Genomic DNA, 19,103 nt, shown 5'->3' with positions numbered 1-19,103 from the left:
GTAACTGCGACGCTCCTGCAGGTCACTGCAGTTCACATCTCACCGCGGAGACACGGTCCTGGTTTGGCTGCTTTGAATCAGAGACTACAAGAACAGGTACCCTTGACCCACTACTGTTGCTATCACGCCCCCCGCCCCCCAACGCCCTTGACCAGTCCTCCCTATTAGGTGTTTACACAGGGCCCAGGAAACTGTGGCACGTGCTCACAGGGACCAGTTATGAGAGCTGGCCCCTAGATCTCATTTAATTTTCTAAGCATCCCATGAGGCAGCTTCTATTACTGTCCTTACTTTACAGATGAGAACATGGATTGTCATAGGCGGTGTGCCCAAGGTCACACTGGTATGTGTGTTATGTGCGGTGTGTCTGGTATGTGAAAGAGACCAGACGGAAAAGCGGGGCTGGGAGGCCCTCGAGCTGATGTTCTCCCCACGACCCCACACAGCCTACAACTGCTAGTCTCAGAAAGCCCGCAAGAGCTGGTTGCTAAAGGCCACTTACTAAATCAAATGCAAGCCCAGAGGCCGCACCTTGCACCCCAAGCTATTTCCAGGCTTCTCCTTTCACCTAAGACAAGATGGGGTGGACATTATGAAAAACCTGCTCCTTCCCTGCTCTTATGCCGAGAGCGGTGCCCACATTCCACCTCAAGAACCATAGAGCAGAAGTGCAGCAAATACCAGCCCCTCATAAGCAGGAAACATCTGCTGCCAACCTTAATTTCCCATTTTCTTGCTCCCTCTGGAAAAAAAAAAAAAAAAGCCAGAAGTTTTGGAACTTTACTTTTACTAAGGCCCCTGACTTGAGACCCAGGGCAGGGCCTGTCCCATGGCCATTCGCAGTGTCAGCCTCACGAGAGGACTGGCAGACGTTGGCTCTAACGGCTCTAGACGATCTCGCGCGCTGCAGGGCAGCAGGGAAGGTCACCACTGTCCTCATCCTCATCCGGTCTGTGTTGGCTCTGATCCGGGCAAGCCTGGAGCCTGCACCAGCCCCCTCACCCGCTGCGGAGGGAAGGTTAGACGCCGGTTCCTCCCCGAGCCCAGACACGCAGGTGCCAACTGGGAGGTGCAGTTCCCAACATGTCCACAAGATGGCAGAGAAAACCCCATCGGGGGAAAAGGCACTAAATCAGTTCCAGAATGGACTGGCAGTTTCATGGAAATCCTAGAGAAGGGCAAGCCTGGTTTTTTTAGCCTTTAGTATTGCGCCTCACACGGACATAACCCAACCTAAGGTGAACGTAACAGGATTTCGGCGAACGGGTCAAATGCCTCCTCGCATGAGCGTGCCCTCTACAAATGGGGGCTGCTAACCCCAGCTCTAGTCTGACAGGGGACGTTCTCTGGTTCTGAAACGCCTCGATGTTCCTTTTGTTAGAACATAAAACTTGTCACCTGCTTCTTAAAAGGACTTAATCGGGAACAAGGAGGATGCTTCCCAGTGGCTGAGGCAGCCACTGGCCCATTTTGGCTAATCTGCTCCCCTCAACTTGGCAACCTCAGAAACCACTGGCAGAGAAGCAATCCGGGGCTTCATATTTTCCATCCCATCCCATTCAGCCAGATGCTTAGGCCTCAAGTATTTCTACACGAAGCCACACATCTGTCTTTAGAAACCCAACTTGTCATCTTGGCAGGAGAGAAACTGTTCACCAGAACATTATTCCAGCTGTCTAGCAAATAATCTGGGAACCAAACGTGGAGAAACCGTGGGATTGTGGGCTGACATTTAGACTTGGTAAATGGGGCACTTCCTAGCACGGTGCAAATGCCAGACAGAAGTTCCAGGGCTCGGCCCAGGGGCCCTGGCCACAGCAGCTCCTCAGGAATGTGACAGTTCCAAGTACAGGCCTGGACCACTGCCCTGCCAGTAGCCAGAAGGGGCTGAGGCGGTGGATCATGTGGTGACAGAGGTGCCAAGGAACAGGCCTTTGACATGGTTTTCAGTTGGCTGAATGAATTAGAGAATGTTTCAAGGGAGTCCTGGCTACCATTTTAATGTACGTGGGAACTGGTTTGAGGACTTCCATACTTCCTACGTGGTACATACGTACAATGAAATACTAGCCATAAAAACGGATGAGATCATGCTATTTGCGACATGGATGGACCTCGAGGGTATTGTGCTAAGTGAAGTAAGTCAGACTGAGAAAGACAAATAACCACATGGCTTCAGTCTTACGTGGAATGAAGAAACAAAACAAATCAATGACACAAAAAGCAGAATCAGACTTACAGACACAGAGAAAACACTGGTGGTTGCTGGAGGGAAGGTGGGGAAAGGGACTGGGAAAAACATGTGAAGGGAGTGGGAGATACAGGCTCCCAGTTATGGAATGAAGAAGTCATGGGAATAAGAGGCACAGCACAGGGACTACAGTCAATGATTCGGTAATAGCGTGCATGAGGTCAGATGGTGGCTACACCTCGGTGAGCACAGCGTAACGTATAGAGGAGCTGAATCACGCTGCTCCACACCTGAAACCAACATAATATTGTGTGTCGCGTATACTCAAATTTTAAAAAAAAAAAAGAACTTCCGTACTTCCTATGAAAGGGCTGGATAAAAATAATTAGTAATTAGTATATTTCACATGGTTGCTCCTAAGGGACTTGAGTCTCTTCTTTAACTTACTTGGAAGTGCTTGGTCTGTCTACTTCTCTACATCTCCTCAGGCAAGCCACACTCCTGGTCAGCATGATCTCGTGCCTGGGTTACTGCACCGGCCTCCTAACTGGTCTGTATGCCTCTTCTTTGCCTCTTTCTAATCCAGTGTCCACACAGCAAGGCCTGAGTGATCTTTCTAAAACATAAACACGATCATGCACTCCCTGGTTTAGAAGATCTCCTACTGTCTTAGGAAAAACATGACAATTTTTGATATATCATAACCTACATGATGTGACCCTTTCTTGCCTTGCTGGCTTCATCTAGACTGATCAATCACCCTGCACGTCAGCGATCCTAGCTTCCCCCAGCCCCAGGCCACACCCACTGGAGCCTTCAAGTGTGGGATGCGACCTGGAGCCAAAGGCCAACATGTGCATTTGTTATATCATTTGGTTTCAGCTTAGTCATCTCTAAAATGTAGAAAATACCGGCTCGTAGGCTTGGAGAATGACAAGTTAATGCAGGTAGGAAAGCTGGACTCAGGTAAAGGCTCCATAAAGACGATGATCATTGTTTACCAAGTTAGCTTCTGGATGTCCTGATCGTAGCCCGAATGTCAGCTTTTCAGGAGAAAAAGATCCTCCTATATATGCTCTCACAGCATCTGGTACTTCTCCATTCACAGCATACTTTGTAATTATATATAATAGGATTGATTTATTTGCATACTGAAAAAAAGTCTGATTAGGGTCAATATCTCTTTTAAGACAAGTTCCAGGAGATCGGAGGCTGCCAAGTCTCCAGGGTTTGCCCAGCACCTAGAAGGCACGCATAGAATGTTTGTTGAATCACTCAGCTTGAGTAGTTTAGCCAGCGCTTTTCCGTGGACCAGACAAGACTTCTAAGCTCTCCATGTAGTGAAATCCACATGTAAAGGGGGCAATGCCTGTGTGCCCACTGCTTCCCCCAACCCCCGCCTCAATTCAATTTTCTTAACTAATGAGCTGAGTGGGGGCTTATAAAGCAGAACCGGAGTTGGGAGTCAAGAGAATAGGTTTTGGTGCTAGCTCAGTTTCAATGTGGTTTCATGACCTTGAGAAAGATACTTAGCTCCTGGGCCCTACATTTAATATCCTAAATTTGTAAAACAAGAGATTTGACTAATGGGTTAACCCAAAAGTTGTTTTGTGTTTTTGTTTTCTTTTTAATTACGCAATGAGATCTTGTGCATGCAGGAAATCTTGTGGCAAAGCGAGCCGTAAAGCAGACTGCTCAGGTAGTGCAGGCTTAGGTGGCCCTGGGGCCAGAGCGCAGCCTCAGGCTCCCTGCCATGGGTGCTCCTCAGGCCACAATGCATGCATCACTGGCTGACTGTCCTCAGCGCCCAGCCGATCAGGCCTGCAAGTTATGTCCCCTGCCTCTGGTGTAGGAGCAGCTTCAAGATGAGCAGGCCCAAGGCTCTCTCTCATCTTTCCAGCCAAAAGGTCTTCTATAACCAGAGGGGCAAATCAGAGTCCTCGGCCATCTCCGTACCCTACTATGACATGCTAGCTGTCCTGTTTCCTTAAGGGAACTTAACGGGCTGCATGACATCCTCCATATCTGATCTGTGTCCCTGTTTTGCACATACTTCAATTTATTGTTCAAATTCTTGATCTTATACATTCAGTGAGGACTCGGAGGTCTGAAGCAGATTATGAGTCTTGGAGCAGTAGCCAGAGCGAGCACAAAACTCTCATGAAACCAGTCCAGGTTGTTGGCTAATGCACTCCTGAGTGGCTGGAGCAAATAAAGGAGTCCTGTGGGGTGGGTGGGAGATCACCACAAATTCATTCACTCTATCAACAAACATTTACCAAACTCCAGCAGGTGCCCAGTGTTCTGAATCTCCACTTCTCTGCAGGGCCAGGTCTAAAGTCTGTGCTTTATCTTCATGAGGTCAGGCTGCTTGAGGGAAGGAGTGATGTCCCCCTTGTCTGCCACCCTCTTCTCTTGCCATTGGATCTAGCCATCTCTATGGCCTAGTAATTTCCCAGGCACCAGACTTCTCATTCATTTTTTACATTATAGAACAAGGTTTCATATAAAAAATTTTTAAAAAATCACCAAACTGTTCTACCACTAAGGTCTGTTAAAATGCAGAGTCCAAAGGAATGGGATGGGGAGACAGAGACCTGTTTTCATCTTAACATGACCTTCTTGTAGTTCCATTAAGTGCTCTTTTTAGAAGTAATAATTTTATTTCTTGAGATTAAAAAGGAGGTACATATGACCATACACTGATGTATACCTGATATACCTTTTTAGGGAGAATCAGCATTTAGCTGACAAAGGCATTCCCAGAGTGGTTACATACAACATGAAATGCTGTGTGTTTGCAGATAGTGAGGGCTCTTTTGATTCTAACAAAACATTCATTTCAATCACACTGGTGAACAGTCAAGCATGGAGTATACAAGTTAAATAAGCTTATTTCTGTGAACCTGGAGATCATCAGGCATGACCAGGTCTGCTTCCAAATCATGATCTAGTACTTGGAAATTCTCTTACAGATTAGCAGTCATGAATTCAAAACCTTAGAGGTGTTTCTAGGCCTGTGGGGGGAATGTATAAATTGAGGATTAGAGAGCTGAGTAAGACATAGCCAGCCTGCTTGGCCTAAAGCGCCACATTCCTGGTTTTTTATTTTTTAGAGGTAAGAAGATGCATTGGGTCATTTATGTATTTAGCTCAGATTCTCAAATTGAGTATATACCTCCTTTTTATTTATTTATTTTTATTTTTTATTTTTTTAATATTTTTTATATCTTTGAGAATTAGCATCTTTTTTTTTAATTTTTATTTATTTATGATAGTCACAGAGAGAGAGAGAGAGGCAGAGACACAGGCAGAGGGAGAAGCAGGCTCCATGCACCGGGAGCCCGACGTGGGACTCGATCCTGGGTCTCCAGGATCACGCCCTGGGCCAAAGGCAGGCACCAAACCGCTGCGCCACCCAGGGATCCCATACCTCCTTTTTAAAAGTCATTTAACACAAGTATTAATGATAGTTCAAGTTGTTAAAGCAGCAAGTATAGGCCAAAGTGGAGTCACTCATGTTAAGCCCCACGTCAGCAAACCAACACTTGACCATGTTTCTGTGCTCAGCTCTCCCAAAAAATGAAGGCTAAAGTCAACCAGTCAGTGTTTGCCAGATCAGCACAAGTTATTTGGCTGCTACAAAACTTCCCTTTGTTCCCTGGAAGGAAAGTAACCCTGCTTTAACCAATCAGCAAATGCCCGGTGTAACTGCCTCATTCCAGCTTACTTTGATCCAGAAGACTCTCTGGCCTCGTGCAGCTCTATCTGCTAGATGGAATCCTGACCGATTCATGAATCACTGAATAAAAGCCTACTAGAGGAGTAAATTGTTTGTGTTAGATTCTCTTTCAACAAAGTTAAGAATATGGGGCAGCCCAGGTGGCTCAGCGGTTTAGCGCCACCTTCAGCCCAGGGCGTGATCCTGGAGACCTGGAATGGAGTCCCATGTCGGGCTCCCTGCGTGGAGCCTGCTTCTCCCTCTGCCTGTGTCTCTGCCTCTCTCTCTCTCTCTCTCTCTCTCTGTGTCTCTCATGAACAAATTTTATTTTCTTTAAAGATTTTATTTATTTATTTATTCATGAGAGACACAGAGAGAGAGGCAGAGACACAGGCAGAGGGGGAAGCAGGCTCCACACAGGAAGCCCGACGTGGGACTCGATCCCGGGTCTCCAGGATCACACCCTGGGCTGCAGGCGGCGCTAAACCGCTGAGCCCCCAGGGCTACCCTCATGAACAAACTTTAGAAAATAAAATATTAAAAAAAGATTAAGAATAGTTAAAAGGTTATAGGATTTAGAGAGTTCTAAAAAAATGTTTTAATAAAAGTAAAACTAGCATGACAATATCTGGCCAATAGAGAAGAAAACATCACTCACAGTCCCACCACCCTATGGCAATGACCAATATAGTTTGTGTGAATGTAAAAAAAAAAAAAAAATATATATATATATATATATATATATATATATATACACACACGGATGGATAGCAATGAGGGGAGAATGGATGACAATCTATTTGAGGGTGAGAGAATTTTCTGTTTAGTAAAACTGACAGGTCAGAGGCTGGCGCTGAGGCTCAGGGTTAGCTAGAGGTTGACTGAAAGGTCCCGAATGAGTAATTTACTGGAACAAGTAAGTCCCTATGCCACCAGGACATGATCTTTGTGATATTATTTTTAAAACGATTTTATTATTTACTTATTCATGAGACACACACACACAGATAGAGAGAGAGAGAGAGGCAAAGACACAGGCAGGGAGAGAAGCAGGCTCCATGCACGGAGCCCAATGTGGGACTCGATCCCAGGACCCCAGGATCACGCCCTGAGCCGAAGGCAGACGCTCAACCGCTGAGCCACCCAGAGATCCCAGGGCATGATCTTTGAAGTCACTGCCCACACCTGTTTCCTCTGGTTGGTTCTCTCAGCTCACTTAATAAAGCACACGTCAGCCGTCCTCACTGATGCCCAGAGATGGTTCTTTGTTGGAGAGGGTTTCCCTGTCCTGTGGATGTGGTAAATACTGAGACCATTTCCTTGTCTTAAAAGGCAAGCTTCTCTAAACTTCAAGAGTGAAAATTAATGGAGATGAACAATGATTGCAAACAACACCAAAGCCTCTCGCCCCGCTCGCTGATTCTGGTGAAGCAGAGGCAGGGCCAACCCTTCCCACGGCATCTGGCCTCTGGCTGCAGCACAAGGAACAAGTGTTAGCTTTCTCCGCTGTCTTATCTATAATTACATATGACCCCATTTGTTTCGAGAAGGAAATCCTGTGGCCCTTATAAATCATTTATGTTCTAATAATGAGACAGTTTAAATTTCATATTCAATCAACGTGTGCCTACTTGAAGAAGCAACGAAAATAAGGTGTTTAATAAAAACTGAGCAAATAAAGAAATCTCACTTTTAAAGGCGCTGTTAATATTCACTCAATGGTCCCGGGCACTTGCCTTCAGCCACGGACATGGCCAAGAGTCCTGATGGACACTTCCAGACTAATGAAGAGAGAGAGGTGAAGCCTGCTGGCCTGGGATGGAGGGAGGAGCCCAGGAGACAGGTTTCGCTAAGCCTGACAGCCAGGTCTCTAGGGAAGAAGGGGTGAGAGGCTTTAAGGTAAAGCCAGGAGCCTATGATAAAGGAGGTGGACAGTGGGGCTCTGGAGATGGAGCCATCCCGGATGAGAACTCAGTTTCAGCCTGTGGCCTGACATGTGAAGTTGCTGAAATGGAATAGAGGTGACAGTCACGTGTTGAGAGGATAAGAGACTCTGCACCTTGGGTAGGGGATCAGCCATCCACATGGAACACTCTGCCAGGATGAAGGCAGGAGCTGGGGCAGCGAGGAAGGCCAGAAGTTGAGTGACACTGGGGTGGGTGGCTTAGAGACCATTAGATGACAGTGAGAAGGAGGGGACCGGGTGGTAGAGCCTGGAGGTAGGAGCCTCAAAGAAGTTAGAGGTATAATGAAGTTCACTGCAGTAACCTAAGGAAGTTATAAGGTGTTCTACCAAAAACAGTTTTATTTCCCCAAACTGGAAAGTAAGCAATCTTCTATTCTATTCTATTCATTTATTTATTTTATTTTATTTTATTTTATTTTATTTTATTTTTTTATTTTTAAATTTTTATTTATTTATGATAGTCACACAGAGAGAAAGAGAGAGAGGCAGAGACACAGGCAGAGGGAGAAGCAGGCTCCATGCACCGGGAGCCCGATGTGGGATTTGATCCCGGGTCTCCAGGATCGCGCCCTGGGCCAAAGGCAGGCGCCAAACCGCTGCGCCACCCAGGGATCCCTCATTTATTTATTTTAAAGATTTTATTTATTCATTCATGAAAGACACACACACACACACACAGAAAGAGAGAGAGAGAGAGAGAGAGAGGCAGAGACACAGGCGGAGGAAGAAGCAGGCTCCATGCCGGGAGCCTGATGCAGGACTCGATCCCGGGTCTCCAGGATCACGCCCTGGGCCGAAGGCGGGTGCCAAACCACCGAGCCACCCAGGGATTCCCAAGCAATCTATTTTAACTATATTTTTATTCACGAATCATATTTAACCTCACTTAAGTTATGCTAATTCCAAAAACAATTCAGAGGAGCTTTTTTTGAAGGCTGTGAAAATTTATTTAAACAGGCAAATATGCTTCATCCCCTCCCATGTCCAGGAATTACCTTTAATTGTTAAGTTCATCCCTCAAAATGGTGGGTATCAACACTGAATAGTTTCACGAGAATAACTTTAATCTTGCTAAGCAATCATGCAATGTGAAATAAATGACTAAGACTCTAGAGGCAGGTTTTTCAGAGACTGTAATTACCTACTTCAAGATTTATGTATAAACAAGTCATAATTTTTATCCCCATATTTCTCTTTTATTCAGTCATTCATCATTAAGTAAATGTATCTACTTGGCAAGAGGCACATTCTGTTTTGTAGGACCTCATTGGCTGGAACAAAGTGACAGAGACAAAAGGACAGGCTACAGCATTAGTGGGAAGTCAGGCATGGTCACCAAACCTTTTCAGGCCAATCAGGGCGCACTAATTAATGGTCACACACCAAGGCCATGGACGACCAATTGGTGCTGGAAGCCGGCAGTGGTTAGGATGGTGTGAAGGCAAATCATGAGGAACATGGGGATGACTTTAGCATTGAACGGAGTCAAAGATTCCTTTGACTCTTTGTGCTCTGTTTTGGTCATGCTTCATTCAGAGCTGAGTTTTTCAAAAATGTGGGCCAGCTACTATATGAGGAAATTAATTTAATGGGTGGTCACTGACACTTAAAAAAAAAAAGAAACAGTAGTACGCAGGGTGCTCTTTAGGTTCTTTGTGAAAGTTTTCTCTGTGTGTGTGTGTGTGTGTGTGCATGCATGTGTGCTTGTGGGGGGGGGTGTGTGCACGCATGTGTTGGGTCTTCATTCACAAGGCCTTTCTTACTCCTTTCTTACTCTGCATCCTAGTCAATACAGTCTGAAGCCACTACTCCACAGCACGAGGTGGTTGGAGGCACACATCTAGCCCTCGCTGTGTGCCCTGGGGCTTCTGACACTGCCTCAGAGCAAAGCTAAGAAAAGGCTCCAGGGGAGGGCATTTCACAGGCCGCATCCACACAGCTCAAGTACTAGGCCCTGTCCTGGGGCACCTCACCTGTACCCCTCCAATACCGATGTGAAGTCATAGGGACCTTTTATAATAGGGTTGTTTCCATCCTCCTTCTGCAGATGAGGAAATCGGGCAGGATCCCACCACCCATCAGTGGCACAGCCACCCCGACACCAGAGTCTACCCAGCGCTGCCCCAGGACTTGCTCCAGTGGGACGTGCCCCTGGTCTGGAGCTCTCAGCCCGTCTAGCTGCCCTGGAGTTACTCCAGTGGCTCTCAGACGTTTGACTGCAACACTGCTCACGCTAAGAAATGCACATCACTGTCAGCGCCTGCCACCGTCCTCGACATGGGTACGTACTGCGTGCCACGTCCTTGGAGCTGTTCTCATCGCTTCCTACACCTCTCTTTCCATGAAACAGTACATATTCCTGTGAGTAATAGAAGTACCTAAGCTATTTTTGTCTAGTCTGTTAAAATTCTTTAACCCATTACATTGATTTCACAACCACTAATGGATATAGTCTAGTTTGAAATTATTCCCTAGCCTGTGTTCATCAAGAGGTAAAATACTTAGGAAGGAACTGAATTAGGAAGGAATCAACTATGTGAATACTGGGGCCTTATTTTCTTAAGGGAAGGCCAGCCCCACCTTGTAGAGTAAAGTAGTTCATGAGCATCACCGTTTCGGTCGGTATATTTTGACTGGCAGGCGGCTTCCACGCCACTGCGTGCCAGGAGGCAACTAGTTACAGTTCATAAAGTGTTCTCCCACGTATAAATACACCACCTCCCCTAAGTCTCACAACAATGTGGAATGTTGAGCGTTATCAGCTCCATTCTGAAGCAAAGCTAATAGGTTCAGACAGGATGAGTGACCTGCTCATGGTCTCTGATGTCAATCAGGAAGGAAGACTTTGGGGCAGCCTGGGTGGCTCGGCTGTTCAGCACCACCTTCGGCCTAGGGCGTGATCCTGGAGACCCAAGATCGAGTCCCCTGTCAGGCTCCCTGCATGGAATGGAGCCTGCTTCTCCCTCTGCCTGTGTCTCTGCCACTGTGTGTGTGTCTCATGAATAAATAAATAAATAATATTTTTTAAAAAAAGGAAGGAAGCCTTCAGACCTAATATTGTTTCTTTCTTTTCTTTTTAGAATCCGTGTCTCTTTTTCTGATTGCAAAAGCAACATGCATTCATTATTTGAAAATAATCAAAAGTGCTAAGAGAGTAAAAATTGCCTGTATGCTTTTCTGAGTGATAACCCCTTTTACCATTTGTCAAAGATTTTTAAAAAGTTTTATTTGTTTATTTGAGAGAGCAAGGGTGAGAGCGAGAGCGAGAGAGTACAAGCAGGGAGAGGGAGACAGAGAAGCCGACTCCGTGATTATCAGGGAGCCTGACGCAGGGCTCGATCCCAGGACCCCAGGATCATGCAAAGGCAAATGCTTAACTGACTGAGCCACCCAGGTGCCCCCCGCCTTAACATTTTTTTTTCTATTTCAGGTATTTTTTATTTTTGCTTTTATAAAAGTAGTATCACCATAGTGCATACAGAGATGGGCAAAGCAGCAACCTCCTCAAGGAGGAGTGTTCCCCTCCAAAGCTTTCTTCCCGCTGTTGCTAGAAGTCAATTACCATACAAGCCCTCCTCTTCCTCTTCTTCCTTTTCTTAAAGGTCCTTCAAAGTTCCATGCAGTGGTGATGGGGGAGGGAGGATGGTATGGTAGGAAAGAGTCACTGAGCCAGACTCAAAAGTTTTGGGACATTATAGCTTCAATATGGAAGGGAAAAAAGAGGTTTTTCTCACTAAAACTACCTAACACCAAGGAGAGAGAGATAGAGGGAGGGTAGGAGGGAGAGGTATAGGGGAGAAGAGGGCGAGGGAGGGAGGGAACAGGTATACTTTCAGGAGCATTGGGGCCTATGGTATCCGGGACGCTCACAGTCCTAGTAGGAAGTAGAGTTAGGACATGAGCCCAGAGTTCCAGCTCCTGCTACCTGTGAACCTACAAATCGAATCTGTCACCCTGACCTGTGAAAGCCTGATTTACATTATTTTGTTTATACTTAATTTTTTTATATGACATGTTGCTTTTTGGTATAAACTGACTTTTGGCAGGAGGTTGGTAATCTTTTTTATTTTATAATGTATTTTGTACATGTTTTATATATATTTATAATATACATAAATGGAATTGACATAATCATGAAACCAATAAATTATTCTTAATAATGTCTCTGAATAAGGGCAGCCCCGGTGGCTCAGCGGTTTAGTGCCACCTTTGGCCCAGGGTGTGACCCTGGAGACCTGGGATCGAGTCCCATGTCAGGCTCCCTGCATGGAGCCTGCTTCTTCCTCTGCCTGTGTCTCTGCCTCTCTCTCTCTCTCTCTCTCTGTGTCTCTCATGAATAAATAAAATCTTAAAAAAAAATAATGTCTCTGAATAAGATTTACACATGTTACCATGTATGTGTATCACATATATTACATGTTACAAAATATATGTCATTTATATTATGTTAAATAGTAGTAAAAATATTAAAAATATTTTAAAAAAACAAAAAACAAAGTAAGTTATCTAGACATCCTGGCCAGTATAATCCTTTTGAAACAATTACCTGTGTAAAGGAATGTGTTGGAGTGTCCTCCTACCACGATGTCCACACCCTTCACTTTCTGAGCGATGAGTTTATCCATTTCGAAACCAGAGTGTCCCAGTGCAATGATTTTGTTCACATTTAGAGTTTTCAGCTTATCTACTTCAGGCTGCAATGCAGTGATTTCATCTTCAAATACCAAATTCCTTCCTAAGGAACAAAATAAATAAGATGGACATTTATTAATCATTTTTATTATGGCTTATTACACATACTAACATGTAGAGTAAAAACAGCTTTATCTACTAAAGCTCTTAAATCACAAAACCAAAACTACTTATAAATTAAATATAAAATCCCTAGAAATCCAAAAAAATTCACATCAATATCCTTAGTTATATTCACTTCGTGTTGCACTGGGTTTGGGTTGTGAATGATATTATGTTGCACTAATTCAATCGTCAGCTATGAGGAGGCTTCAGACCTGGAGACCTATTTTTCAAAAATGTGTTTTTAGACTTAGACTTCCTTTATGCCAAGGCAGAAAATGCCTGAGCCCATGAGCCTGTTGTGTGATATGTATGTCAAGTCATTACGTTGTTCATACACTTATACAGTGCTGTGTGTTGGTTATAGCTCAATAAAGCTGAGGGGGAAAAAGCCCAGATTAGTACCTCTAAGGCTTCGTTTGCAGGTTCAAGATAATCAGTCTTCAAACTTCAATATCTGTCAGCAACTAGTCCTTGAATGTCAAGCTTAACACACCAGTTGATACCGTGCCTTGTTCATTTGCTAAGCTCAATATTAGAGCATCACTGAGCTCTGCATTAGACAGGGTCTCCCCCGGTCCAGCTGGCGCTGGCAGTGTGCACATCTCTGGCTGCTTCCTCCCCCCTGTCGTGCCCCCGTGGTACAGGCTGCTGAGTGTGGGTGTGACTGTGCAGACCCAGGCCTGAAAATTAGCCACTTACACAGCCACATCAGACTGGCAGCACTGTCACTAGCTCATAGTCAGCACCACTTCAACGTCAGGAGTTGTAGCAGCTTGGCCACCATCGTCTGCCATGAAAACATCAGGAGTAATCTGCTTCTTGGTGACCACTCCAAGAAGTCCGGGCTCCCTGCTCACCCCTTGGTGCCATGTCACCTTCTCTGCGCATTCCCTGAGCCTCCCTCTAAATTGACAAGGTGCACCCATCCCCACCCCCCTGACACATTTGCCATCCCCCCTACTGCTTAGCACCTTCTGACATGCCAAATATTCTACTCATTTATTTGCCCACAAAATCTATAAACTGCAGTAGGTAAGGATTTTTTTTTTTTTTTTTGGTCAGCATCCCTGGTGCCTAGAACAGTGCCTACACGTAGGCACTCAGAGGAAAGAAAGGATGAATGAATGAAGGAGAATCTACTATCCTCGGCTTTAGTTTGGCTGGCATGAAGGAAGAAAAATTCAGAGAAGTGCCTCTGAGGACAAAGGAATGTTCTAACACATCAGGAGTCTCTCGGAATCAGTCATCACACATGTAAGAAAGCATGGCATATATTTCAGGATATCTTGAGGGGTTGCAGGAATTTCATTATCCAGCTAAAATAGATGAAATGTGCTAGGACTATCAATTATACCTGTGGGCACCCAGGCTATGAGGGCCGGAGGGAAGGGGCTGGATGAGAGGCCAGAGATTTGTAAGAAGAACCTACTTGCTGGGCCTGTGGTTTTGGCAGAAGCAAGGGTCTCCAGAAACACTGATCCACCTCTCCCCAGCACCAGCATCAGTCCCTGCACCATCCAGCCTTTCTCTCCTGGGAATGCTGGGAGGCCATCACCTCTCCAGACACAGCAGCCCGCTAAAGGGCTATTATGGGGTACTATCAGAGTCCCAGCAAAGGAGGGATGATTGCCTTTGTCTTTCCACCCTTTTCTTATTGGTGATTATTCCAGAAGGGATAACGCTTTTCTCCCCATCATGCCTGAACTCCTTGGTCAATGATTCAGAAGGCTCTACAATCCAGTCCTTGCCCAACTTTTTGCTTTCCCTGCTGGGAACTTCTGTTCCAGGAAACTGAATTCTTTGCTCTTTTGTGATTGGGGCCCCCATACGTCACTGCTCTCACTGTTCATTCTGGCAATATTTATTGAGAAGGAAGGAGAGGACCATGGTCAGGTTGGGTGGGGTGGAGAGCAACCCAGTGTTGTCAGCTAGTCCCGCTGACGTGACCACACCGTGCTTAGAAGAGCACATCTGAAACACTCTGAAAGCTGGTGACTCATCATGTCCACTACAGCCAACTGGCTCAACAACAGCTCCTTGTTGACTGTGTCACACAGTGTGCAAAGGCTTGGACACCTGGGGACAGATGCTTACCTGCCACATGGAGGGCCTGATAATCCCCACCTCCTCTGCCAGTAGGGAGCAGAGAAGCCCTGTGCCTGGCCTGCCTGGCCTGCCTCCCAGCCGCTGCAGGACTTACTCCCCTCAGAGCAGCACCGGGCCGCATAGAACCCAGCATGGCTGACCTTCCCGTTCTTTCCAATGGCCTGGACCAACCACAACAATAAATGTATCACTTTTCTAATCGTTAGATGAGTGTATGTCTTTTATCAGTGAATTCTTTTTTTTTTAAAGATTTATTCATTTATGATAGACATAGAGAGAGAGAGAGAGAGAGAGAGGCAGAGACACAGGAGGAGGGAGAAGCAGGCTCCACACCAGGAGCCTGATGTGGGACTCGATCCCGGGACTCCAGGATTGTGCCCTGGGCCAAAGGCAGGCGCCAAACCACTGAGCCACCAGGGATCGCTTTATCAGTGAATTCTTTTTTTTTTTTTTTAATTTTATCAGTGAATTCTTAATGAAAACCCTGGCTCCTAGTTTCCCTTCTCCTGTTTTTTTTTCTTTTTTCCACTATGTTCAGAACCACAAGGGGAGCCACCCATCACCACACAATGCTACTACAATACCACTGTACTAAATTCCTTATGCTGTACCTTTATTCCTGTTAGTTTCCTTTTTTTTTTTTCCTTCAAATATGGGAAGAAAATTGGTTTGGATAATTTAGAAAAAAATATCATTTTCGTTCTCACTACCAAAGTGTTTTGGTGAAAGTGTTCCTGTAAAAGTGGCTCAAAAATGTTTCTTGAATACCTTTAGGATTACATATGTATGTAAGTATAAATAAAATATTTATATTAGATCATATGTACTGTGAGACCTTTCAAGGATATGTATTCCTCAGAAAACCAAATACAACAAGATCATTAAAAAGAGATAAATAATGAAAAGGGAGAAAGGAGAATTAACTAGACAGATACTAACCATACTAAAAAAGCAAAGGTAAGGTAAACTGAGGTAAAACCCTAGACCTGAGCGCTCTGGCTCCACAGGAAAAAGGGCAGTGAGTTATGGTTCATTCTCCAGTAAATGACTGTGATGTTTAGCACTGGATGTAAATGGCTTTCTTGTCCATTCTGAATGGATACTGAATTAAACAAAGATACCGTGTAGGTCAACAAAGAAGTTCACTGAACAAAAAACCAATGTCTTTAAGTAGTTTAGAATAATATTGAAACCACCAGACTGGATTTATCAACATTATTCTAAGTATACCATTTGCCCAACACCACACATTGTTCCTACTTGTACCTAATCCGTAAAAATAATGCCAAGCTCTGACTTAATAAATCTCTTTGCAAGGAACGAGTGCTATAGAAGTAGAAAATACCTGGATTTGAGAGAAAAGGGGTTTCTTTTGAAGTATATCCAACAATTCCCACAACTTCATCACCAACAGGAATAATTTTATATGGCAAATAAAGTCCTGATATTTGAGATGCTAGTGGCCCCTTTGCTTTGATATTTGCACTCAGAATTGGAAATCTGGCCTCTTTGAGGAGTGGATCAATCAGTCCTTCTACACCATTATCAAATTCATGATTTCCCAGTGCCTAGTAGAAAGGGAAAAAGAGAACAAGAATTAGGTACTCTGGAATTTCTAGCAAAAACATACTGTAAAGGATATTGTATTAGCCCCCTCAAACCTGATGGGGCTCTAGGAGCTGACCTCATGACCTCTGCCACCCTCACACCCAGAGATGTTACTCAGTGACCCTGGGGTTGGACCCCAGGGCCCATGGACCCACAGATCACCAGGCTCATTTGAGAATTGCTTCCCAGGTCCCACACCACCTTCTGAAGGTGGCATCAATGCATTTAAGGGTCACCTGGAAAGCTGGCTCCATGTCCACTGTCCTGCCATCCCCAGATCCAGGGCAAGTTCCAGAATCTGCATTTCCTAATTGGCTGCATTGCCCAGCCTCTTCAAGTTCCGTTCTCTCTCATAAACCCACGTTTGAATCCACCTGCCTGACCATTCCAAGCACCCAGCTGCTGGGAGAATGATTACAATCAACAGGACTTCAGCAAAAGACGACTGGAAATGTATTGTTGATAGAGAGATCAGAGCCTCTCCTCATCCCATCTCCCATCTCCCGGGCCATTACTCCCTGATGCTCCCACAGCTGTTTCTTCCCAAGGACTGTGTGTTCCTCTATTTCTTCAGGGAAAATGAGGATCCCCAAAGGCAGACAGGTGACATGCTCCACATTGTACAGGGTGGCACAGGTTTCCTCCTTCGGGCAGCTCTGGGTCGCCCTGGGTTTCATTCCCAGCAGTTCCCCATCCAAGGCACATCAGGACGGTGCAATGTTGCTGACCTGCCCGAGCACAGGACTTGCGATGGGGAGCTGGTTAGAGACGCCCGCACCTCCCACCTTCTTTGCTCTCTCCCATTCCTCACTGCTCCGGGAGGTGCCGTTGGGTTCAAAACCACCACTTTGACATCTGGCAGCCTCCCCCAGAGGAACCCTGACAAAACACGCCATTCCAGCCACCTCCCCTAAAAGCCCTTCCGCCCCTTCCTCCTTTGGCCTCCTAGCATAGCCCATCTCCGCTAGGGACCTGCTTACCTGCTCTGGCAGGCTGTTTGCTAACTTAGCACTCAAACCAGGAGTCTCTAACTTTCACACCTGCTTTGACTTCACTTAGCAGGTCATCTGGGAACAGACCTGGCAGTGCCGGCTGGTGACCCTGACCTCCTGAATTCTCTTACGGTCCCCATTCCCTTCCTAGCACATTCCACACTCTGAAGGCATGTTCAGCATGTTCGTGGGGTCCCCGCCAACCTGTGTGCTCCCTGAGCCACTGCGTCCCGCTGCCTCCACCCTGCTCAGCGCTGTGGCCCCTCACGAACTCGCAAGCACCCACATTTACCGTGCTCAAAGCCCCTTCCTCCAGTACTTTCCACATTGGCCCAAGCTGCCACCATCTACCCAGTCAAGGAAGCCAGAAACCCGGGGCAGCTGAATGCCCCCCACTTGCTCGCTCTGGCCCTTCCCTCACCAGCATCCCATCTTTGCCTAAATGCTCCGTTTCATTCATCTTCCTGTGTGCATTCCTCGCCTGTTCCCTCCTGGATCACTGCCACAGCCTCCTCACTGGCTTCAGCTGGCGCCATTCCCTGCTCTAAACCATTCAACATAGTGCTGCCAGAAAAATCTTTCTAAAATGCCAATTTCTAAATTGACAGTTTATCTTGTCAAACTCAACCGTAAGGTCCTATGGTGACTCTCCACTGCTCTTGGGATAAAATTCAACATCCTGAGCTCACTGAGCAATAAGGCTCTTTGAGATCGGATCTTGCCTTCCCCTCCAGCCTTATTTCTGACACCCACCACCCGCTCAAGTTTAAGACAACGGGGCAGGGCTCGTACCACCACTTATGAACTTGACCTGAGCGCACTCATAAACCACAGCTTTCTCTGGAAGAGCAGTGAATGAAAGAAAGGTTGTAATGAAAATGAGTCAGCATTTACTAAGCACTTGCTACACACCAGCATCATGCAAAGTGATTTTGTGAAGAAAACCTGGTTCTGTGCTGTGAGATTGGTATTATTACTATTATCATTTTACAGATGAGAAAAACTGAGACCTGGAGACATTTAATAAATAGTTCAAGGTCATGCAATTGGTAAGTGGTAGAGCAGGGATTAGAAGCACTTCTGTGTGACTCCTAATTGGCTGCATTAATTGGCTGCAACTTCTTCACCTCTATGCTTGGGTATGAAGAGCTTTGTATAAGGCCTAGTAGATAGGGAGCACTCGGAATGAGATCCTAAGTACTTGCAGTTTTCATGATCTTACTCATCTTTGTCCCTTTGTATATAACAGGAAAATGGTTGATTGAAATACAGCTAGGTAGGGGAACCCTGGGAGGCGCAGCGGTTTAGCGCCTGCCTTTGGCCCAGGGTGCAATCCTGGAGACCCGGGATCGAATCCCACGTCGGGCTCCCGGTGCATGAAGCCTGCTTCTCCCTCTGCCTGTGTCTCTGCCTCTCTCTCTGTGTGTGACTATCATAAATAAATAAAAAATTAAAAAAATAAAAGAAATACAGATAGGTAGATGAACAGAATGCGGTACATAGAATAGAAGTATTCCTTTTTCCTACCATGCCTTTACTACCTTATTCAATCAGTGGCTTTAGCTCCTAAAGTGTTATGATCCTTCCAGAAGAGATACTTCCCAAGAACCCTTCACTGAGTTCCCTGAGTTACGTGTATTTCCTCTGCTCTGATGGTCGCCTCTGTGTACCCCGCACCTGCCCACTCAGGCCCTCTAGCGCCCAGCACGATCCCAGGAGCAG

At 45.8% G+C, this 19,103-nt stretch overlaps 1 protein-coding gene across 1 annotated transcript in view; it reads right to left on the bottom strand.

The window, feature by feature from the left end:
* Window positions 1–19,103, bottom strand: part of NT5E (5'-nucleotidase ecto) — a 45,245-nt gene that overhangs the window by 11,621 nt on the left and 14,521 nt on the right. Inside the window, exons 2-3 of the mRNA XM_025444463.3 lie at window positions 16,127–16,349; window positions 12,425–12,613 (exon numbers count right to left, since the gene is read on the bottom strand). Coding sequence (XP_025300248.1) covers window positions 12,425–12,613; window positions 16,127–16,349 — 412 coding nt within the window. The remainder of the gene's footprint in view (window positions 1–12,424; window positions 12,614–16,126; window positions 16,350–19,103) is intronic.

This window comes from Canis lupus, chromosome 12 (genome assembly GCF_003254725.2).
Source record: "Canis lupus dingo isolate Sandy chromosome 12, ASM325472v2, whole genome shotgun sequence".
Taxonomy (NCBI): domain Eukaryota; kingdom Metazoa; phylum Chordata; class Mammalia; order Carnivora; family Canidae; genus Canis; species Canis lupus.
Note: the sequence above shows the minus strand (reverse complement) of the source record. Positions and strands in the feature narration are given on the sequence as shown.